Genomic DNA, 25,719 nt, shown 5'->3' with positions numbered 1-25,719 from the left:
CCTCGCCACTTGGTGACTATAGTTTTCCTACAATTCACCTCCCTACGTGTGGCTAAAATGCGGTGCTGCAAAAAAAAAAAATCAGCGCATCTACTAAAAGCGTGTTACCATGTTACAGTAGATGCACTCAGTCACCATGAAAAAAACTGTTCACCTCTCAGGCTGCCATGGGAAATAGTCTTTTAACACCCAGTATTAAGAAGTTTAGACATGCAGTTCTTCAAGCACCTATTCAAATCATCCAGGCCCTCCACAGACGAATTATGCCTCCAAACTCTCCTTGGATAATTTTAACCAAGTGATATGTGCCTCAGCAAACTCATTAGGAGCCTAGAAATGTCACCCATTATGAATTCAGTTGAGTCCCTCTACTCTGATGTACTAAATCGTTTCTAGCAATGTGTTGCATAATGAAGGCAGGCAACATAAGTCAGTCTCCCAGATTCCTTTCAACAACCTGCCCCATCTGGCACACACAGAGTCCTCCTATGCCAAACCAATAGCTAAAGACCTGCTCCAAATGCATGTTGCTTAAATTCATGCTCAGTGGAATGGCGCTCGCTGCACCGTACATGAAAAAGCGACTCAGATGCTTGCTGGGTTCCTAGCACCTATTGTACAGATGGGTATAAACGCAAATACTGATACATACCAAGTCATTCAGCAAAAGCATGGCTCCTGGCGACCCATCCCAGGTAGATTAGGTTAGGATAACACTAATAGCAATCAGACGTCCATCTACAAATCCCTTTGACTTTGCCAAATTCAAAACCCCAACCCCTGGCAGATAGGACAGCTCAAGAAATGTGAACTAAAGTTAGAGAAGTTTGGGTTTTCAGTTCCCGCTGCCTTGAGTTCCAAGGCTAAAACCCTTATAAATTGGAACCCGGACAGAGGCACCCTGTTGAAAAGTACAAAGAAAGCAGTCGCTTGGCACGCCAGGCACAAGTAGATTTGGTTCTGCAATGCAGCTCAGGGCAACACAAGTGACCTGGAACCTGTCTAAAGATTACATGCTCGTCTCCCCACAGCTAGTCTGTATTGGAAAAGGGAAGGGAGACTAAAATGGACTCACAAAGCCAATTAATGTTTGTAAGTGGAAGCCTTCCAACTCAGGTCAGCCTTGCAATTGGCAGTTAAATCGTCAACCCTAAATGCCCCATTAAAAAAGCTATTTTGAGTAGAACTTATTTGTGTTCCAAGGTACAAACCTGCTGGAGACAACTTAATGTCCAAAATAGTTTGTCCACTTCGATGGGTCACATTACAGCCCTTCTGGTGCCCTCAGACCTCTCCCAACCTCTTAATCCCTTGTGGTTATGAACAAAAATGGAGTAGTCTTACAACCCTACCACTCTGATGAAAAAAAGCCAAGATTGCAACAGATTTCCTGCCAAAGCTTGCAGACCTCTGTTATCACACTAAGTGTCCCCAGAAACCAATCCAAGACTCGAGTGAGAACTCCACTCCCAGTGCCTTTCCAAGAAAACCAAATAGTAATATGAAGCCCCCTCATCTATTATTGGTTGCTAAACTGGCTGATAAAGGTCTGGCATTGATGTGCTTCAAGATGCTAAAGATGCTTGGGGATTGGAGGGAATTCTCCTGCTGCCATCGGGTGACAATGCTGGAAACCCTGCATTTTAAAGTCAGGCACGGCATCAACAATATTATTAATTACACCGGGGCATGCAATGAGCTCACTCTTTTGGTAGTTTCAGCACCATCTTTACAAAGGGCATTTTGGAAGTTGATCAACGCGACCACCCACAAACTGTCAGACCAAAATACCTAATACCAGTCGCAGAAGCAATCCATGCAAACATGAAGCGCCTGAACTTTGGATCAACACTACATTTCTGGGGGGTGAGGGGTGCAATTACCCTCTGATCTCACGTAGAAATGAAATGCAGAGTGCTTTATTAAGGCTCTCTGTCAGTGTCTATAAGCACAAGTGGACATGATAGGCGGCCATTGGTTTACAGAAACATGAAATGAGGGCGCAGTGGCACTTTGTCATGCTCAGCCTTTACTCTGCAGCCTAGTTTCCGTTTTGACTGGAGGGTGAGGTAGGGATGTTTTTTTTTTGCTTGGCGAAACGTTTGTCCAGATTCATTCTATTTTCATTTAGCTGTGCTTTCTCAACACCTTCGGAGAAAAATGTGAGACCAAATCTGAACCCTTTAATTCCACTGGTATTAAAAGGTCAGATTGATGTAAAGAAAACGTATATATTTTAATGCACTCTCAATTTTATAAAAATAACACCTATGACCCAGATTTTTAACTATGCTCTGCCCAGTGTAATTTTTGACCATCTGTAAAAACTCATACTCAGTCCATCCTGACGTATTTTTCTCTTTTCTCCTGGTCTGAAAGCTGCTTAGAATAATTTCAAGACCTGTTTTCGAAGCTAGATTGTTTTCTCTGCAGCATTGCATGTACTTGGTCTGTTTCATTGTTGGCCATGTGGTCAGCTGTCAGCTTCCTCTGACCTCCATGATTAACGTCTGAACTTCTCTCTGATGTTTCCTGCTGCTAGGCTACCCCGTCATGATCAAGGCCTCAGCAGGTGGCGGTGGCAAAGGCATGAGGATCGCTTGGGATGATGACGAGACCAGGTGAGATGCTGTCCAAAGGGCGCTCCATGATGAATGTGGCTAAGTTCCAGTGGTCCTCTGTGACCAGACTGTCAAACGGTATCCAAAATAGGACAGACCAGATAAGGCCTGCCTCCTTTGTTCCATGATCTGTTTTTTGCCTCGCAAGAAACCTTTTTTTTTACATATACATAAATAAGGTTTTAGCTTTTCAAAGTTTTTATGTTTGATTCGTTTTTAAGAAAAAAATACATACGATAAAAACATGCCTGCCATTCCGATTGCCTTACTTCTCTCCTCCCCCTCTAACCTCCCTTCCTTGTCCAGCTTAAATATTCGTGTAGATGTGTTTTCTAAATTGCCCCAGTATTTAGTTCACAACGTCGATACATTAAGTGCCATTCCCATATTTTACAGGTATGTCTTTGTTAATAACATTTGTGAGTGTCGCAGGCAAGTGACAATATGTATAATTTTTTGGGGGTAACTTACTGACAACACACATGGCATCTGTGAAGAAGTACTTAGTATTGCATCTAATCAACTGACCGCCCCCCCCAACCCATTAAATCAAATCTGAACAAAAAGTCCAACTTTGAAACAAGCTGCGGTTTGTCGCTGCTCAGTACTCCCTTCAACTTTAACTCGCGCTTTTTACATGTTGACGTTCCCGCCCAGGAAGTTGTAGCTGTGACTGAAAATGGCTGTATGCCACAACAGCACACATCCCGCCGGAAGGCAGCTCTGTGCCCTTGGCTGTAAATCTGCCCCTTACTACTGCTTCGATGCTGAAGCAATTAACCAATAAAGCCGAGCCGACCTCTCTTGCTTGCTTAAGTACTTTGAGAGACCTTGTCAAGTTTAAATGTCTGTGAGGAAACATTTAACCGAAATTAGTCCAGTCAGATATGGGTGTGTGTGGGGGTGGGTCGGGGGGAACAGTTTAGTCTTTTAAAAACAGTTACCAAAGTAGCTTTTAAAATCATTTAAATACTCCATGCCACCGGTGGTCACGTGCACGGTTCAGGCATGTTTTTTATTTGTTTTGTGAGGAGGGCATGATGGCGATCAGTTAGTGATACTTAACTGGTTTGTGGCGAATCGCTGGAATCCCATTGACTTGCAATTGCAACTGTTTACATAGACTTCTGCCCACCAGATGGGCTGTTTGCACATGAGCTTTATAGCGCCATACATTTGCAAATGTCCTGTCCTTCCAGATGGTGAGTGTTATGGGCGGAGGAATAACACCTAGTCACTGAGAGAATCCAATCGCTTGCGGATAGACTGTTCTCATGTTTGCCCTACTTATCTAATCTAGAGGAAATTCTCATTCTAAATTCACAGCCAGGGAGCCGAGGAGAGACGACTTAATTAGTTTGGTTAATTGTTTTGCTTACCAGCAGAAGCACCAGAGAGATAGTCTCCTGTAATTACGAACCTTTTTTTTCTTTTATGGAACTCTAATCTTGTTACTAAAATTGTGTGTAATTGAATACCAAAAATGCTTACAAAAAAACAGAAGGCGAAAAAAAGGTGACAGGACCATGTGGTTTTGTGACTTGTACTTGTTAAAAAAATTGCAGCATTTGTAATTTAAATCAAGGGCAGTGCTAAGAAAGCGATTTCTAATTCTTACATTATATATGTCACCATCTTCACAGAAAAGTGCTGCTCATGTTTTGTACAAACATTTGAATGGCGGATATTGCCATGCGTAGGTGCAATTAAGTACTAAACATCGTTTCCATTGCTGGGAACTTGTACAGAAATATTCTGAAAGCCAAAATGTGAGCATTTTTGCCAAACATTTCAATTGCATATTTAATCAAAATGTGTCTGCCTTAGTTTGAAACAAATAATTACATGGATACGAATCAGCACGTTGTATTATCAATGATTATAGTTTAAAATTCGTTTTATTACGTTTTTAGAGTAGATTACGACAAACCGATGCATAGAAGAACAAAAAGGCACTGGCAGGCTTAACTCGGAGACAACTGTGTAGTAATCACTTAGCTTAATGAAGTTACAGTTAGTGGGAATAAGGGACTCAACATGCTCAGCAAAGAAAGTGCACCCCCGTACAAATGGCCAGAAGACCACAGCATACACAAAATAGGAGTAGATAAGCAGTACCGCCCCCTCCCAGCATACCCATAAGCACAGATCCCAAAAGACCCCACCCACAAAGGTGTCAATAAGTAGAGTATTGAAACAGAGAGAACTAAAGGCCATTAGGGGGCGCCACCAGAGGCCGGACTCAATGCTCTAGTGTCTGAAGCCAGCACAGAGCTTTCAGAAGGGGACTCATCCACAAACACCCAGCCCCCTCAATCCACTTGCGAGCAAACTAACAAAATGGTACTAGACCAACAATCCCCCACCCCCCAGACGACTCAACACTGAATTGCCAAAAGAGGGAGGACCGAGTCCATCTTAAAGCACTAAACATAACGATTTGTCCTAATCAGGATATTTGAGGTCCGTACTGTTGAAGCAGGTGTTGGCTTCAGTAGGAAACCCAATAGGCAATCCTTGGAAGGAAAGCCACATTCAGCAGTTCTCACACCATCCCACAGACCGGCCCGGCAATGGGCGACCCATTGAAGCTGCGCTGCTAAGTAATATAACTCCAAGTCAGTTGCAGCTAGCCCTCCCTCAGCCATGGACAAACGCCATTTCCAGAGAAAGATGCAAAGCACCTAATAAAGTGACAGGAGTAAACCATCCAGCTCCAGAAATTATTTTTGGGGCAACTCCAGCGAGAGATCTGAAAACCAAGAAGATGCAGCAATATATTAATCTTGGAAACAGCCATCCATCGAGTAAGGCAATGTGCACCTGAAGGGTGCAGAGCGACGCAGCCCAGACAACACACGTCCAAAGTAGCCGTCATACAACAATACTGTGGTGCAATAAACCACCATTTCCAGGAACCAAACCGTATTATGTTCCCACTTGAAGATCAGTCTGTGGGGATAGGACCACTCGCAGGAGCACCCCCGTCAAGGGATAGACACATGACTTGTTCCAGTTGACCTCCTGTCCAGAGTGAACCCCAAAGTTAGATAACGCCGCTACTGCTTCAGAGGTCATTGTCCCTCCTCTTAAGATACAACATGTTACTCCTGTATTGGAACTTTCATAGATCCCCATAGCTTGTATCATTCCCCGTCTTCGGAATGGGAGTCTCAGTAAACCAAATAACATAGCAGTAGGTACAAAAGAGAAAGAAAAAGGCCTCGGCCTCGTTCCCTTTTGTATCATATCCACCTCTTTTTGCAAAAGAGACCAAAGTAAAGCAACAACTAATCAGATTAGCCTCACCCCATAGAACCCTCCTGAGAGAACCTCAGAGTCAGATTTTCTACTGCACGTTGTGCTAAGGGAGTCTCCTTTGGGGTCTGCTCACTTCAACTCTAGCTTACTATTTTTTCAGCATTTTCTTCTTTAGAATTGTTTGGTGTTTCATCTGGAAATGTCTGACAAGGAGAAGAAAGTCCTTTTCAAGGCTTGTTTCACCTGTGGCAAGAAAAGGCTGTATGTGGAGGACAGGCATAAGGACTGCATTTATTGCCTGTACCCTGATCACGAGGCAGCGGACTGCAAGATCTGCCGCACCTTCTCTACGAAGACCCTCCGGGACCATGAGGGTCGCCTCCTCACTTGGCTCTAGAAGCTGAAGTCGAGGAAGGAAACTCTGTCAAGTGACAGTGAGGATTCGTCATCTGCCACCTCATCTCGAAGGTCAGTTAAAAGGGGTAGTTCTTCCCCTTTACCATCCTCAGAACGTTCAGTCAAGGCCTCAAAAAAGACCATCCGTGAGTCTGAGAGCTGGAGTCCTAGCAAATATCCTCACCATGGTGCAAAAGAGAGGGAAGGACTATCTTCAGCTACAGCAGTGGTGGAGTCTGCTAAAGCATTTAAAAAGCCCTCTTCTCTAACATCTGAGAAGTCAGAGAAAGATTCCAGATCGTCGACCACGCTGCAGAAGACTCCTTCGACGAAGACTCCTAAATCCCAGGTGAAAAAAGTTACACCGTCCACTGGCTCGTCGACGTTACCTTCTAGTCTCCACAGGTCTACGTCCGCGTCGACTGGAGCGTTGACGATGGTTACAGCAACGAAGACGAGAGTGTCGACGACGGCAGCGACGATGACAGTGTCGTCGACGAGAGCAACGATGGCAGGAGTGTCGACAGTCTCGTCGACGGCAGTGTCGACGACACCCATCTCGTCGTCGACGATTCAACCGTAGATGGTGGATCTCCCATCGACGACCTCGTCGATGATGATTTCTCTTGCAACCCCATCGGCCGACGGTACAGTCGACGACATCTTCGTCAACGGAGAGGATTACTATTTCCTTAAAGAGGATAGCGCCTGATAGGGCGTCTCCAAGGAGGGTTACCCCCTTGCCTCCTGCACTGTTACTTGAGGAAGAAGAGGATTCTGACGGGGATGATCAGGATTCTTTTGGGTATGCCCATAGCCCCTCGCAATTGTTTGTGAAAGGCCAAGACACTGATTCTGAGGGCGAATACCTTCATGAGTGCTCTTACCAGCAATCCTATCGTCGACAGAAGGGCGCAGGCCAGGAGATAGTTTCAGTTCCTTCTTCCCTTTGGATGGATCTTCAGGGCATGTTGCAGGATTATAAGACCAGGTTTTCTCAAACTGCTCCTCCTGCTTCCTCTTTCTCTGCAGTACATGCTGTGCCTGCACCATCAGCTTCTGCAGTGGTTTTTCCGGGAGTACCATCCCAGATACTTTCACAGCCGCAGATACCTGGGCCAAGTATACCTCCAGTGGTCCATGATGTACAAGATGATTCCTCGGACAAGGATCAGGACGATGGCAACAGGTCTAACCAGGGGATAGAGTGGGATGATTATGTGATCCCGGACCCAGCTTCACCTACTCCAGACCCAGTGGACTCTCCCCTGGCAAACATTGGGGGATTTCACAAACTGATGGAAAGAGCTTCCAGTAGATTCAAACTTCCAATGCCTTCTGTTCAAACAGAGTGCTTCCTTTATGATTTTAAGGAGCCCTCAGGAAAGTAGTTTAGTCCATTCCCATTGTCAGCCATGTCTGGGACGAGGGTTTAAAGACAATGAAGACACCGGCTAAGGTGATTTCAGTTTTGCTATGCCTGGAAAAGAAGGAATGTCTGACATATTATCAACAGACAGAATATCTACTTACAAAAATATCAACACAAAAATATCGACAGCAAAAATATCGGAGTTATATCTTCATAAAGGTAAGTACAAAAATATCGGAAATAAAATATCGTAGTACAAAAATATCGAAATTAAATATATCGTTTTTTTAAATGTATTAATAATAATGTAAAATAATTTAAAAATACATATAATTTTACTATTATTACATTAAAACATTAAAACATATTTCAAAATTAATAACTAATACATATACATTTAAAATAAAATAAAAAGTGTACATCTAAATTAATATATATACTTACTACACATATTGCAACAGTAGTAAAAGCGTTGGATAGCGTAGGGGTAAAAATTACTATTCCTACTCCAGAGGGTGCAACAGTAGGGAAAAGGTTGGATAGCGTAGGGGTAAAAATTACTATTCCCACTCCAGAGGGTGCAACAGTAGGGAAAGCATTGGATAGCGTAGGGGTAAAAATTACTATTCCCACTCCAGAGGGTGCAACAGTAGGGAAAGCGTTGGATAGAGTAGGAATACAAATTACTAATTAATTTAATTAAATAAATATTATTTAATTACTATTATTTAACAATTAAAAAAAATTACATATATTAGCACTAATTAATATTAATTATTTACCAATTAATTATTAATTACCAATAACAAATTGTTCTATTTATTTGCACATTAACTCTAATTAATGTTATCAACTAATTAATATAAATTAATTACCAATTAAATATTAATTAACAATAACAAAAATAAATTATATTAGCACATGAACGCTAATTAATTTAATTAACTAATTATTAATTAATTACCTATTAAATATTATTTAAAAATATTTAATAATTTATTAATTATTATTCAATTACTTCCCACCCTATTGCCCTATAAACCCACAACCCGCTCTGATACTAAAACGCAAAATGTAAACAAAATTACTAATTTTCAAACATACATTTAATAACATATTAAGCAAACATATAAACAACATAATACAATACAAAACACTAAACATAATTTCGATATTATTAAATTTCGATATTAGTTACATACATACCATAAAAACGATATTCTGTCTGTCGATATTCTGAATATCAATATTCTATACCATCGAAATTAAAACATCGATATGTACCATCGCTGGCAAATACACAACAAAACAGTACCCCAACAGTTCCCCAACACCCCCCAAGGACTAAGACATAGAACCATCATGTTCAAATAACACCGTGCAAGGGTCCCAGAGAGTAACCAACAAAAGGCCAACAAGATCAATAACAGAAGATAGCACGTGGGCATGGAGCCACCAGCGAGAGGTGGAAAACCAACACTCAGGAGAGACAACAGTGTAATAGAACTCTTCGCACAAGCCCCCCCCCCGCCCCCAGACCCTCGGATAGGAGTAAAGAAATCAAACACCAATAAAGTCATTATCCCAACCCGCCTCATAAACATTGTATATGTGAACACGGAAAACACTCTTGATAAGCCCAGTGGGTCGGTTAAAACCAATTTAGCCCACGGACCCCTTGGTGACCCCAGGTAGAATGCCTTCAAGACCATGAGTTGTTGAGTCCTCAGAATCTGAAGCAGAAGAATGGCACTCTGAAGTAGTAGGTCATAAGGAGTCCCTGCACATTTCATAGTGGCAGCAAACTCAACCGCCATAGACTGGTCCAGTGCTCCCTGTGTCTTGGAAGGGTGGGTCGCCCCTCGCCACCGAGAACTTTGGTGCTTTGGACGCGAAGAGTGAGTGCCCCCAGACGTCTCAGGTCACACCCTCCCCTTGTCGTGGAGTTCAATCCAGAACCACGCATGGATCCTTAAAGAAATATACTTTATCCTCAGACTTGACCCGAAGGCAAGCAGGGAAGAGCAAGGAATACAGCATTTCTAATTCACGCAGCTTCTTCTTTAATTCCATGAAGGATGCCTGCTGTGTTTGAACCTGGATAGTAAAGTCAGAGTACAGGGACACCTTGGCATTGTCCACCACAAATGGGCCGGACACACAGACCTGCCGAAGGAAATGACCCCGGTTCCTGAAATGCAAGAGGCGGGACACCACAGGATGTGGCGGGCTCTAGGGCGATGCACCTCTTTCAGAACCCATTGTGCACATTCCAAGGCATAGAAGTTAGAGAGACCCTTGGGGCGCTACCTCCTGGAGCCAGGTCTCAAAGAAAGCCAACAGTGGGTCCCCCTCAGCATGCTCAGGTACTTCCATGATGCCGATGGTATTACGCCTAGCCCCTCGCCTCTGGTCGTCCAGGCAGGGGGCCAGACACTGAGCCTGCTCCTCAAGAGCCAAGATGTGTTGATCCGCCGACTGAACCGCTGGCATCAGGGTCTGTACCGCGGTCTCCAGGGCAGTGACCCTCTCCGACACCTTCCGGGAATCTTCATGGATAGGACCCAGCTCAACGGAAAGGGTGTCGATTTTGCCTTCCAGCCCTTCCCCAGAAGTGTCAAAGGCAGCCAGAAGTTTATAAAAATGTGTCGTCCATATATGCTGTGTGTCCACCACCAGCGCCCTGCTTGATCCCTTGCAGGGGGAGCTCGCAGCTGCATCCTCTTTAGAGCATTGCGTGCGCCCCATAATAGCACTCCGAGAGAGCGAGGGCTCCCAAAGAATGCCAGAAGCAGAGTCACAGGAAAGGCCACCAACTCCCCTCAATGACACAAAAGAAAATAGATCAGCGGGCGACCGGAAGTTCTGAAGGATGCATAGGCGGTCCTAAACCTGGCTGGTTACAGGGCCAGAAACAAGAAGGGGGGGAGGGGGGAGTTTCCGCACAAGAGTAGTTGCATTCAAATGCGTCCTCACCTCAAAATAGTAGCGTAGGACTTCGGTACCCCTAATTCAGCTCTGCCCCTAGGGCAATAAGGTGGGGCTTAGCAAACAAACATAGGTGCTCAAAGGCTCCCAGGCAGTAGAGAGAGGGGCCAACCAGCCCACGCACCCCACAGCAATGCAAGAAAGGGAGCACTTGTCCCACAAATCCTGCAGGCGTTTTGTAAAGCGACCTCGAGGAAACGGAGTGGGTCAGCAGTAGATCATAGGAGTTCAAACGGTATGGCAGGGGCTGACCAGACCACGGCCCCCCCTAGCAAAATAAGAAAAGAGAGCCCTAAGCCCACAATACACCCTGTTTCGGGTGAGCTGCAAGGCAGCCTTGATGAATCGGGCAGGGCTGCAGAGTCTATTGATTCCTGGGGCCAAATACTGCTGATTTCCATATGCCTGCTGCCGCAGGCTGCACTGTGAGGTCGATTATGGGGGTGCTCCAGAGTCCATGAGCCCCCAGGAGGCATCAACTGAAGAGGAGCGCTCCCCTCCTCCCGAGAAGTCTCATGGCCTTGGGCATCAATAATGCGGCCACTGCGAACAAAGGGAGTGCCGCCATGTTGTCCTAGGCACTGGCACCAGAGTTGGGAGAATCCGGCAGCCTGACGTCCTGTTCCCAAACTCCTGGGGCAACTCAGATGCACCGTTGAGGTCCTGGGCATGTCAGGATGCCTCCCATGTGGAAGCGGGGAGGCAGTGGCTGCTGTCTGGGGCAGGTGCAATTGTTGGCGGCGGGGATCTCTGTCACTCGCGTCCTCAGTGCATGGCGGCTGGCTCAACCCCATCAGTGACTATAGTTAATGACTTAATGAACTTAGTGTAGTGTCTTTGAGAAATTTGTATGAGTTTTTCTTCCCTCCTGGATGGCGGAGGGTGTTTATTAACGTATGAGTGTGTGTGAGATAGAAAAGGAAAATATATACACACACACATACATACACACTGATAAAACCAAAAGTTAAAGGGACATTATCGTTGGGTGAAAATGTCAGTTAAAACATATCATTCCATTTTAAATTAACAAAACCACTGAAATTCACCAGTTAGTTATCTCAAGTAACTATAACTTGTGCTCCCGCTATGCAGTGTTGTCATCACTGATGTAATTTCAGATGTTGCATTCATGTTATCAATGAGGTCATAGAACATATCATGAATGATGTAAAATGGCAGTTATTTAGCAGTGCATGGTGAGGGCGCAATTTATAGTTACTTGAGATAACTGGGGAATTTCAGATGTTTTGTTTGTTTAAAACGGTAATTTGTATCTGACTTTTTCACCTAATTTTTACTTCTCTTTAACCTTTTTTTTCCAGTGAATTTCTATAGCTTTTAGTTTTGCCTAACCACGTGCATGCAGTGTTGGTGCAAGGGGTATTGTATCGAGTAAAGAGGTTGAAACCCGCCCACGATTTGCTGGGTTAATTGTCATTCTTTTTAGCTGCCTTACATCACTTTTTTTTACATTTTGCTTTACCGTCAGGGCCGGCCTTAGGCATGTGCAAGCTGTGCACCTGCACAGGGCCACCAAACCCCTGGGGCCCCCACACCAATATATATCCTTAACATAATAATCCTCTGAGGATGGATACATATTTGCGTGGCGGCTCCAGTAGCAAGGATTTGGCTGCCTCTGTCTCTGTTCCACTTCCAAACACCCTGACCCCCCTCTTCACTGGCCTCCGCGCCTCTTGCGGGACCTCCTCTTCCGGGGCCCTCTTCCTGGGCCCCCTACCTACGCTCCCTGCCCAGGGCCGCCATGAGCCCTGTTACCGTGGACCAAGGACTAGTTGATTTATTTGATTAGTGTCCTTCCGCTGTCTTTATGCTGCTTGTGCTGTGATTCATTGTACTTTTATTTCTTTTTAACCCCTTGCGTTCGCGCGAATTTTCGCGCTGTGCGGGATTTAAATAAGTGGGCAGGATTCGGACGGCCAGGGGTGATGCCCACCGTGACGGCACCCGGCCGTTACGAGCAAGCAAGGGGTTAAATTATCTAACTATAATTTCCACTTCAATGCTACACCATTAGGTTGCTTTTAACTTCCATCCACAGGTTTGTTTTACAGTTCAGCGGTCAGTTTTGTAGCACCAAACAAATGGCTTGGAATATTAAAGTAGTCCATGTTACTGGATGTGTATTATAGGCTGCGCCTCTTCTCTGCGAAACAAAGTATGTGTCTGGTTAAAGCATACACGAGTCTAAAACCGGACTCTCATAGGCTTTTCAGACAAGCAGTCCAATGACATGCTTCAGGACAGGACGCCACTAAGCAACATAAAGATTTTGGATACATCTGTGTCTTTTCAAACACAAAGTATGTGGATTTTTAAAGTGCCTCAGTTTTGGTGAACCACTATAACAATTAATGTTACAAATTGGTGGAGAGTTCAGAAACAAGAGTTGGCTGTACATCATCAAAGAAATCAATTATTGCACTAGATTTGAATGGAAAGTGGCTCTATTGAAATTAGATTTTTTTAAGTAATGTTATGTGCACAAAGATACATACTTGCAAAATGAAAATGAAGAATTAATGAAATTAATATTCTATTGATGTGTTCAAGAAATAAATGTAATTATTTAATTAAAAATGTTACGTTTTTCTATTTTGGACTCGCCTCCAATTTGTAACATTTATTGTTACAGTAGTTTGAGAGGAGTTTTAACTGTCCCACAGTGTACCCCCACTTTTTCCATCCACACTGAATTAGGGGTTGGATTTGTTACAGATCAAATTAAAATAGCACCACTGATATATTGGCTAAAAATCTGGTTAAACAAAGAAATCTCCCTTAATCATACTATTTTGAAAATTTGTATAGCGCTGGATAATGCAAACAAAATTCAATGGCTGTCTTACATAAAATCTGGTTTCCAAAAAATAGGGTGCTCAGCCCTTTTTTCTTCACCCGAAACTATAACAAAAAAGGACATTGCTCTGACAAAAAATGCCCTGTTGAATATACTATCATTAGAGCGAGAGGAGACTGAAATGATGAAACCATTGGCAAGAGCTAACTATGCTCTAGTCAGTTGTCCCGGCCCGAACTTTATCTGATTATAGTAAATAACCCATACCATCGGCATCTCTTAATCAGATTTCGGTTTAACCAGATACATTTTTATTTGGGCATTCAAACCTGGTGTACCCCTGAATGGGCCGATCCCTGTAAATGTGATAACTTTTCAGTACAGGATACTTTACACTTCTTTATGTTCTGTGACCGATATTAGGAGTGCAGAAGGAAGTATTTGTTTCCGATCTTGAGGGAGGCGGGATTTACACAGGTTAGGCCAGCATTGTTGTATCTACAACAACTTAATTCACCCCGAATAATGTTTCATGTAGCCAGTTTCCTGATTACTGCTATCCGTATCAGGAACAAGAGCATTATGCCGTCACTGACCTCAAGTAGCCCTGAATAACATATTTCTCTCTTTAGAATATGGTCTTAATGAACAGTATAATTTTAATATAGTTGTATAAGGTTTTTAAGACTATTATGTGTGTGTCAAAATAAGCTAAAATTAGTACAACATGTTTAGTATGAACTTTTAATTATAAGAATTTTTAATGTGTAATTAATTGTTTTGTTATTGTTAAAGATTGTACCATGTCCTTTTATGATATTAAGTTATCGAATAAAGTAATTTGACTGACTGACAGTAGTTCACAACATTTTGACCATGGGCGTTTCGTCCGCAATGGTGGAGGAGGATTGCCCTACTGGCTCAGAGCCAGCAACAGAAAAATAAAATATTTCATTATCTTATTATTTTTAAGCCTCTGGCACAGCCAATGTGTACAGGGAGGGGCAGGGCCGAGGAATGGAAGGGGGGGAGGAGTGCTGTGTGCACTCCCTCATGTGTGTTTGGCCGGCCGTCTCACGCCGACCAAAACACACATGCACACTTAAGTTTCTCGAACCTGGCTGCATTGAACAGCTAGGCTGAAGAAAACTCCAGACTGCCTGAGAGGAGTGTCTTTCCAGCCTGCTCAATTCTGGTGCTGCTCTCCTAGCAGGAGAGCAGTGCGGGGATCAGACAGGGAGTCTGTGACGTGGTCCCAGTGTCTGCTGGGACCAGGAAGAACGAGCACGAAGGTGCGGCGCAAGAGATGGCCAGCAGCTGGTAAGTTTAACTTTTTATTAATTTTTAAACTCCCTACGCCCACTCTCCTGTCCCCTCCCTCCACCGCTTTATTTATGTGGCGGCAGCCGCTAATTTTGACAATAAGGCTGTTTATCTAGTGTTTTGTCAACCCAAAGGGTTGAGTCCAGCAGGGCAATTATTACCCAAAACCCCTTGGTTTTCGTGTATGTTGCAGTTATTCCATTTCTCCCATAAACTTGTATCCTCAGACTTGTAGGTATTCCATCTCTTCTCTGCGCATATGCCTGATTAAAGTACTTCAGTTTTGTGCAGGGTAGCAATTTCTCAATTTCTTCTTAAAACATATGCCCATTCTCAGATGTATTCCACCGAAAGTGCTTTCAGGCACCCTATATTCATATGCACTTAGGTGAAAGAGATGTAGCCTAACGACAACAGCTCCACTCCACCCCTCTCCATTCTATCCTCTCCACTTCAATCTATCCCACTCCACCTCAATCTACCCTATTCTGCTCCACTCTACCAGACTTCACTCTCCTCCAATCTACACCACTCCAGTCTACCCCACTCCACTCTACCACAGTCTTCCCCAGCCCACTCCAATCTACCCACCTCCATCCCAGTCTACCCCTCTGCACCCCAGTCTACCCCACTCCATCTCCGTCTACCCAATTCCACTCCAATTTACTCACTCCACCCCAATCTGCCCCACTCTACCCCATTTCTGTATTCCCCACTCCACTTCATTCTAGCCCACTCCAGCCTACCCCACTCCACTGCAATTCATTTCAATTTAACCCACTCCACTCAACTCAATGTTTCCCATCACTTTTTTCAAATAATTTCTATGTGAATATCTATGTTTAACGTAGATTAAGTGGTTTCTTTTTAACACCAACATTACTGGGTGTTTCTTTCAGCGCACAAAATGCAGCCCTAAAAACTACCACCAATGGGCCAAGAGCTCCAGCTAAGACTCTTTTAATAAAAGTATGTTGATCTTTCCTGGGGTCACTGATTTAATGACACAGAAGACTTACTGTTTTTTTTTATTTTTTATGTAACATCGCTGGGGTAATTCTGCCCTTCCTGCAGCCCACCACAACTGCTTGGTGGAGCCCCTCTCCCTTCTAGGGGCACCACCAGGATAAAAAACATTTAAACAAAAAGCCCTTGCATGGCATTAATGGGGCGTTGCAGGCCGGACCACTGAATAATAAATGAACGACTCCTGCTCCTCATTTGATATTTATTTATTGCTGTTTTTAAAATAGTTTTTTGGGTCTTGCGGCGCCCACCCGGACACCCACATCTTTCATTTTTGTTTGCGGACACGAGTGGAGCCCTGCCAGCTCGCTACAAGCAGCCCCGTGGCCTACCAACCCCCTTTTTTATTTAACAATGGTATGCTCTGGTGCAAATCTGGGGCACTCCACACCATTTTTCATGTTGGAGGCAGCGAGGGGAGGCCCAGAGTTCTCCCTTCCTCTACTTGCTCCTCTTGCTGGAGCCACATACTTTTTAACTTTTCGTGGGTTCTCCAGTGCCCACCCACAATGTCTTGTTATTGGGACCGCAGGAGTAGCAAGACCCCCGCCACCCCAGCCTACTCCATTGCCACATACTGGGTGGTGGTGGGAGCCGGAACTGTTCCTTTGCTCCTGCCTGGGTGGGAGCAGTATTTTTTAATGCTCCAATCTAAGCAGAGCAAGGTTCTGTCCCCTGCCCGGGAGACTTCGGGCAAGGTATGGCTGCTGTCTCCCGGACAGGGAACTACAGTGTCAAGGTAGATGGGGCCCTAAGGGTACTACAACATGCCAGGCCCCAGGGGTGGGGTCCCAGGGCCTGATCGTAGTTTCAGGAAGGGGGGACGCTTGCCCCATCACATTTGTTAGGCCCTGGGGATGGTGTCCCCGGTGCACCTTTGTTATGTTCCATATATGTACCCCAAAACAGGCTCAGGTAGTCACCTAACCATTCACCTATATTCTCCCCTACCATTACACTACATAACGGTTCTTGGGACTGACCTTTTACCCATTTACAGTACTGCTTACAGGACGTAGGGTTTTTCCAGAGAACTAGCCTCATCCATTATGCATGAGGATTCTTGGAAACTCAGCAGGACTACCATCTCCTGCATAATTACTATGTACAAGGGTCATTCCTTCCGTCATAGATCTGACATGGCACAGCAAGGTACAACCCCTGAGGTTACCACTTTGGGTATATAAACACCATATCTCGCTGAAGTAGTCAGAGCAGAAAAGGACTTCCATGCTGACACACTGATGCAAGACGCTGAGGCTGCTGCACGCAGATACTCCAGCTTGCAGTGGTCTGACATCCCCTGCGGGGTGTCCATCTCGAGACCAAGATGGGGTCCCACAGTCTCTCCCTTTAGGTAATGGGGTTGACTTTATCCTAGAGGCATTCTTGGCTTTACACCCACATACATGCTAGGTACACTTAGGTACATCTAGTTAGGGTCGTATCGTAGGAGTACGCATTTATTACTGTCATGTGTTTTATATACTTGCCTGTATTAATTGTTTTAGTACGATTGTAGAAACCTACCATCCTTTTACTATGTTAGTGCTTATAATCATTTATATCTGTTTCTGTCTAATGGTTGTTTCAGCACACCTATTTTACACTAGAATGATGCTGGTTCAATAAATGCTTATTGGAAAACATCCCCACCGTTTATTCTGTGTATCTCTCTGAAACAAAGCGAGCACGAGGGACTAAGTGAAAAGTATCGCACTGTTTCCACAATCCTGAGGAATCAGGGTTGTCATGTTAGATAGTTGCCAAGAACTATTCTCTCCTTGGTAAGAGGGGTTTCTAGTGGCACTGTGAGCTAGCTGGTATACAGGCTAACATACTCAGTAGGGGTGTCTAAAATCAGTCTGGACACCAATCCTACAGTGTATGTTGTCTAAACACGCAAATCCTATATAGATTTATAGGAACTACACAACACCTTCAAGGCTTGGGGTGGGGCTGTGCGCCTCTTACCCATGTGCGCCTCTTTCCCGACCCTAAGAGATGGGTCCCGGGGTCTTTTTGAGGCTTGGGCAGGAGGGGGGCCATAAGCCCCCTCCCCAAAAAATGAAAAATGCACTGTTACCCTGGGCCTTGTCCCAATCCCAGGAGGTCTACAATAGGGCAGGAAACAACAACCTTTTTTTCTTCAATCCGTGCCGTAGATCCTCCTCAAATCCATGGCACCAATTTTTTTTTTTTTAATGCACGCTTTGCCCCTCCTCGTCCTCCCCCAACAGGAATAGAGGGGCCTGGTATTCCAATCATCTGTTTTTCTACTTATCTGTAGGACAGGGGATTGAGTTTGAGAGTGCTAAAATGGCTGCAGCCACATCTTTGTTAATATAGAGGCAGAAATACAGATCTCATCTCAAGATTTGTTGAATCCTTGGATCCTCCGAGGTTTTAAATATACAAACTTTTTTAATCTGAATTTTTCATAAACTATTGAACTGATTTACACCCAATCACAAAAAGCATAATATCTGGACCAAGATCTTGCTTTCTGTCTAATTTGATGTATTTCAGTTCAGCAGTTTTTGTAGTATTGCTGTTTAATTTTGCTATTGAAAAATGAGTGTGGAAAACACATCTTGTGACCGCTTTTTCTAAGCCCCTGCTCGAATGATCATACCAAAGCTTTCCAAGAAGGGGCTGAAGTAGATGAAACTTTTTAAAGTTTCGTGAAGATTCAACAAACAGTGCTAAAGTTTTATGCAAACCAAAAAATGTTTTTCATATATGTGTATATATATCAGTTGCAATGTTACTCCTTCTGTTTTCCCCCACTCTGGGTAGTTGGATCGCTCACGCCGGCGGAGCGCACCGGACCTTTTAATGATATTTTCACAGCCCAATACAACAATAACTCAGGGGATAGTTCCAAAAGGTAGTTGTTTTTAATCCAGTTGCACGTTTCGACTGCCAGACAGTCTTGGTCACACACTGGATGTGTGGTTGATCGCAGAATACATACAGAACAATCAGAAATAGAAAGTGGACCAAAGTAAACTGAAGGACATTAGTCACATACAAAAATGGAATCCATATTGGAATGTTTAAATACAAGCCACATACATTCATTGTGCTTGATAATATATCTGACACTGCAACAGTTAAAGCAGATTAATACCTAATGCATAAGTTGGTACAAATAATAAAGCAATATATAATAATTCGTATTTACTTCCAGCCCTCTTTAGGGTGTAATAGGTTGCAGGTTCTGTGTGTAAGACTCGTTTGGTCATATCCTATTGGAAGTGTTGTCAGAAGGGGTTAAATATCAGATAATAATCAGTGGTAGAAGTCGAACAAGGATGGCATTAAGCTACAAGCTAAAGGTGTGTTCTCTATACCGCCATACCATGAAGACTAAGTATCGAGGGATGCCATGTGTCATACTTCCACTACATACTGCAATCGCGCCATGATAGTGGCTAATGTGTAGAGTGGTGGCTGCAAAAGGGCTGATGTGTATAATGCAATTTAAGCCTAGAATACAGTGAGCATATTTTCAAGAGACATAGTTTCAAAGAAAGTAATGTATCACTCCCCCAATCACTATAACTGTATAAGCGCCAAGATAGTGGCATAGCATATAGTATAGAAATTGTAACATCTTCCGACAGGAATACATAAAGCTAGAGGGATGGAACATGTTCTCCAGTCAGTCCTGCATGTCGAGAAAGTTCTGTTAAGTCACACGATCATCCTATGCGAACTGCAAATTCTGTATAAAACACAAATCTAGTGATATACAAGTGCAATTAAATTAGAGTGAAATTAAATTAAAGAACCAGAAAAAATGAAATAATCTTATCTGTATAGTGCCCTCCACCACAAACACGTGATGTTGAAGAAAAGGCTAGGGACATCACCATCCGAGATTAGGCCCCTTTCTTTTCCCTCAATGAAATAAAAAAGAATACAATTTGTTTAGTAAGAATCGATTACAATCGAAGAAATGTCAACATTTCAAAAGAACATACAGTTCATAAAATAATGCAAAACCAAGAACAAGAATCCTTGTTAAAATCTTGCGATAGTTAGGCAAGCTAGTTTTCATGCAAATGAATTCCTAATTCTTCATGCAGGTTATGCCCCCTTGGATATTTGCACTGTGCGTCTAAAATATGCCAAGATTCTCTTTTCCTCAACTGGAGGATCCTATTGCCCCCCTGTAGTTCTGACGTATTTGCTCTATTGCAAAGTAGTTGAGGAGAGAGCTGTTGGACAAGTGGTATTTTGCGAAGTGTCTAGCCACCAGTAGTGGGGTCTTTGTTATTCATTGCCCTTAGCAGAAAAAGTTGTGTTGCCTACATAGCGTAGATTGCATGGGCATTCAAGTACATAGACAACATAGGTGGTACTGCATGTAAGAAATTGGCTGATGGTTTTGGACCGCAGGTGTGCCATACATTTTTTTTTCATGTACCTTCCGCGGCAAGCCTTGCAATGGCCACATGGAAAAAATCCTTTCAGGCTGTGTTTGGTGATAGGATGTTTCCTGGTAATGTCTCCCTTAACCAAAATGTCCCTCAGATTTTTCCCTTTGCGGTATGTGATCATAGGCCGCTTAGGTAAATCGCGTCCTAGAACTGGATCACTGGTTAGAATGTTCCAGTTTCTTGTCAGTATTTTGGCATTTTTCTGTGATTCTGTGTTGTCGGTCAGGGTAGCCCTAGTGGTTTACTCTTCTTCAATAGTGTTGAGTTTTTTCAGAAGAGTTTGTTCTCGATTGATCCTGCTGGCTTTTTCTTTAGCTCTCTAAGACCCACAAGCCTCGTTTTCTGAATCTTTCCATCATACAGCTTTGTTCCATAAGATAATCTCTTGGGTGCTACAGTTTCACTTTGCTCTCAGGATTTTGCTGTATGGAATGCCCCATTTCAAAGTGTCATGATGACTACTGAGAGCATGGAGAAGACTGTTCCCTGCAGTAGTTTTCCGGTGTAATTTGGTCCGGAGTATGTTGTTATCTACCTACACCTTTACATCCAGAAATTCAATAGATTCTCTACTTGTGTACGTAAGGTTGAGGAAAAGGGGAATCTAGGTATGTTTTAGATCTACAGTGCAAATATCCAGGGGGCATAACCTGGATGAAGAATTAGGAATTCATTTGCATGACAACTAGCTTGCCTAACTCTATCCAAAGGTTTTAACAAGGGCTCTTGTTCTCGTTCTTGGTAGGAGTATTCTGCATCATTGAGAAACTCTGTCCATCACCACCCCCTTTCCCAAAATCTCGTTCTTGGTTTTGCATTACTTTATAAACTGTATGTTCTTTTGAAATGTTGAAATTTCTATGATAGTAATCGATTCTTACTAAACAAGTTATATATATTTTTTAAATACCACAGGGGGAAAATTAAGGGGCCTAATCTTGGATGTTGATGTCGTCAAAGGTCCCCACCCTTTTCTTCACATCATGTCTTCGTGGTGGAGGGCACTATATAGATAAGATCATTTGATTTTTTTTCTGGTTGTTTAATTTATTTTCGCACTAATTTAATTGCACTTTTGGATCACTAGATTTCTGTTTTATACAGAAATTTCAGTTGGCATAGGTTGATTGCGTGACTTAATAGAACTTTCTCGACATGCAGGACTGACTGGAGAAATTTTTTTACCCCTCTAGCTGTATGTATTCCTGTCGGAAGGTGTTAGAATTTCTATACTATATGGTATGCCACTAACTTAGTGCTTATACTGTTATAGTGATTGGGGGAATGACACATGAATTTCTTATCTCTTGAAAACATGCTCGCTGTATTCTAGGCTGAAATTGCACTATACACATCAGCCACTTTTGAAGCCACCACTGTACCCATTAGCCACTATCATGGTGCAGTTGCGGTTTGTTGTGGAAGTATGACACATGACACCCCCTGATACTTAGCCTTCATGGAATGGCGGTATAGAGAAAAACCTCTAACACGTAGCTTAATGCCATCCTTGTTCGACTTGTACCACTGGTTATTTAACCTGATATTTAACCCCTTTTGACAACACTTCCAATAGGAAATGACCAAACAAGTCTTGCACACAGAACCTGCTACTTATTACATCCTAAGGAGGATGCCGTGAAACCTGCCTTTGGACCTGCAGTTACCGGCCTTGCTGGGGGGGCTGTTCTTGGAGGAGGAAGTGGACCGGGGACCGGGAGATAGAACTACTACATCTCCCAGCATCCCTAGCGGCCCTGAGGGCCGTTGCGCAGCCGCCAATGCCCACAGCGCATCAGCCTCCCAGCGCCTCAAATCCCTGACGGGGCTACGGCGGCGCGGGGCGCCGTGAACCCTGCCTTTGGACCTGCAGTTACCGTCCTTGCTGGGGGGGGCTGTTCTTGGAGGAGTAAGCAGACCGGGGCCCGGGAGATAGAACCACTACATCTCCCAGCGGCCCTGAGCGCAGTTGCACAGCCACCAACGCCCACAGCGCGTCAGCCCCCCAGCGCCTCAAATCCCTGACGGGGCTACCGCGGCGTGGGACGCCATGAAACCTGCCTTTGGACCTGCAGTTACCGGCCTTGCTGGGGGGGCTGTTCTTCGAGGAGGAAGCGGACTGGGTACCGGGAGATACAACTACTACATCTACCAGTGGCCCTGAGCGCCGTCGCGCAGCCGCCAATGCCCTCAGCGTGTCAGCCACCCAGCGCCTCAAATCCCTGACGGGGCTACCGCGGCGAGAGACGCGCGCGGGCAGGGCCGTCTGCCCCCGTCCGCGCCAGACCGTGGCAGGGCAGTGCCACTTCGTTTGATGATTGAAGCTCGTGCCCTGTTAAGAGCCGGACAGGTTCCAAAGGGCAAACTGAACTTGGACTTTGCCTGAAAGGTCAGAACTTCCTAAGGGACTGTGACTGGTGAGACAACAAGAGTTGCAATGCGCCTCTTAAGTGTGTGTGTTTCTTTTATAGACAGTGTTAAATACATGTGGTCATAGAGAAGACTCGGATCCCCACAGAATTCATCATGAACCTACTACGCCTAGCACTTCAAAACAACTACTTTCTATACCGTGATACCTACTACCTGCAAGTGAAAGGTGTATTAATGGGCGCATGTTTCGCCCCAAATGTTGCCATCCTTTTTGTACATCACCTAGAAATAACCCTCATTCGAACACCCATCAACCCCTTTTTTTCTAACATTAACCTTTGGCGTCGATATATCGACGATGTGCTACTCATCTGGAATGGTACTACAGAAACTTTGGACCCTTTCATCAACTGGTTGAATAACTCACAAGAACATTTAAGATTCACTAGTGACTGCAAAAGTACTGATCTCCCATTCTTGGACATCACCATTCATGCTGAGGATGGTAAGCTGGGTACTACCCTATACCGCAAACCTACAGAGAAAAATACCTTACTTTTGTACTCCAGCTACCACCCGCGGGGACTACGCAATGGACTGCCTTACGGCCAGGGTCTGCGGATCCGCCACAATTGTAAATAGCGAAAAGACTACTTCAAATAAGCAGAGGTCCTCTCAAAGAAGTTAATACACAGAGGTTATCACCGACGCCTGGTTACCAGAGCAAGAAAAAGTGTGGTACTGCCACCGGGATCGCCTCCTCACTCCCCAATCCAAGAAGCCCATGACTAGGATACCCTTTGTTTCTAAATTCAGCCCCAACAGCAACAAGGTCAGCAAAATCATCAGAAAAAAGCTGGACCCTCTTACGCTCCCATGAACAATTCCACGAGGCACCACTCTTCTCATACCAACGTGGTAACAATCTTGCCAGCCATCTAATACATGCAATCACATGGCCACAGCCCACCACAGATAAACATACCATAACAGCAGCTTGGGGGTTTGATCCCATCATGGGACACTACAGATGCATGAATTGTAGCGTCTGCTCCTTGACCTTCAACACCAAAGACTTCACATTTAACGGTCGCTCTCACAAACTGAGGAGCCACACCAACCGCAGATAACAGAACTTGATCTACGCGATCAAATGCCCGTGCAATCTCATTTACATTGGTCAAAAATCGCAAATGATAAAACAGCGGATCATCCAGCACAAAAGCAGAATCAACTGCAAAACCTTAACAGCACCGTTGGTTGCACACTACCTGGAATTGAAACATCTCGACACTGAGATCAAATGGCAAGTCATCGAAAAACCCACTCTTCCCATCCGCGGAGGCGACATAAAATTCCTCCTCAATAAAGCTGAATGAAAATGGATGACCCTCTGTGACTGTCAATCATGGCCTCAATACGATTGATGAGTGGAATAGCACTGTGACCACCTAGTCTGCTTGACCACCAATTTTCTGTCTCGCTCCTACACCACTCTGAATTCCCTCCCCATCCCCCACGGGGCCCATTGTCTCTTCCCCCCCCCCCCCCCCCACTTACTCCACTTATTGCAACCAAACAAATGTGACATATACTGCTTGCTTATAATATTTTATTCATCAGTGTTTAACTTCTTTACTCATTAATCATGCTATTAACATGCATTCCATGAAAATGTCACCTGTTCCAATTGTCAACCTCTCCCTATCTCACTTTTGAGGATCATATTCTTTGAAAATGTGTCATCTATTGCTATTGTCACTCTCTCCTTACTCCGCCTTTGAGAATCATTTCGTTATCATTGACTGTCTCTTAGCAAATCGCTCGTGATTAACACAATATATGTATTTTCCTGCCTTGCGAGTGTATTCTCTCCCTTTCCGAATATCCAAATCAGTGGCATAATTGGCGATTTGCCATTCGCCCACAGTGTTTACTGACTCATGTCCACCGCCTCCGGCCTCCTGCGTCACCCAACACACGCCCACCTCGCAACTCACTTCCCCGCCCCCTGCGTCTTCTGACACACGTCCTCAGTCATGTGACCCCGCCCATACGCGGAAATACAGCGACTCCCTAGTTATCGCTGGCATTCACAGACCCCTGGATTTACTCCCCAGCCGGCACGCTGATTGAACAAGGTATGAGCTCCTCTGGGGTTCCGTTATCTTTAGAGACCCGCTCATGCTCCCTTGTTACTGGGCCATGTACTTAACTCTGCACACCTTTTTTACAGGACCCGTGCCCCATACCCGGCCGATCGCTGACGGCCCTGATGCATTGTATACCCGTTAGTATATCTGTTTACCACTTTTCTATAAGCACACCGTTTTTTCCCACCCACACATTCCTCACTTATCCCTGTTTTCCCTTAGTGCCCCCAGGCAGATGTGGCACTTCACGCCGTTCCTGATTAATTCCCGGTTTCCAACGTGTTACCGCCGATTCCACAGGTATACGCCCACACGCATACGCTTATGTCTTCGCATGTTCCAACCGCGTATTCACTTATACCGGCCCAGCACTAGGTATCTCCTACCCGTGCAGCCTCTCACCACTATCTCGCATCCCATTCCGCGCCACATCCCCGCATGTTACAACCGGCATATTCACTTATACTGGCCCAACTTTGTGTATCTCCAACCCGTGCAGCCAGTCTCACCACCGCAGCGCGCCGCCACAATCGCGCACCCCAGCCCACAATCTGGGACACACTGGATGAACCCTTTCGAACCTAATCCTCATCCGCATGCTTACTGCCCCCGTGCATCCTCTCCCTTACGTGACCCAGACCCCTCATAGCTTCACCACGGACTCAATGGCATAACCTTACTTCTTGTGCCTTCCCACACGATCATTCATCACCCCCACATACACCTGATTGCACTCCCCCCCGCCCCGCCCCCCGCCACCCCCATCCCCTGTAGTCGGTTCTCCCTTGGACCACACTGTGCCAACCGTACGCATGCGTTCCCTGATCTCGCCCCCCCCTGATATATCCCCTCTTCTTCGCAGCACTACCTAAACAAGACAACCCAGTCCTGATGACGATCCCGATTCGTGTAGATCGAAACGCCGTCGACTCAA

General features: G+C 44.6%; 1 protein-coding gene across 1 annotated transcript in view; it reads left to right on the top strand.

The window, feature by feature from the left end:
- The window catches only part of PCCA (propionyl-CoA carboxylase subunit alpha), a 2,575,253-nt gene that overhangs the window by 849,992 nt on the left and 1,699,542 nt on the right, over positions 1-25,719 (top strand). The window contains exon 9 of the mRNA XM_086934374.1: positions 2,543-2,621. Coding sequence (XP_086790500.1) covers positions 2,543-2,621 — 79 coding nt within the window. The remainder of the gene's footprint in view (positions 1-2,542; positions 2,622-25,719) is intronic.

This window comes from Lissotriton vulgaris, chromosome 8 (assembly GCF_964263255.1).
Source record: "Lissotriton vulgaris chromosome 8, aLisVul1.2, whole genome shotgun sequence".
Taxonomy (NCBI): Eukaryota; Metazoa; Chordata; class Amphibia; order Caudata; family Salamandridae; genus Lissotriton; species Lissotriton vulgaris.
Note: the sequence above shows the minus strand (reverse complement) of the source record. Positions and strands in the feature narration are given on the sequence as shown.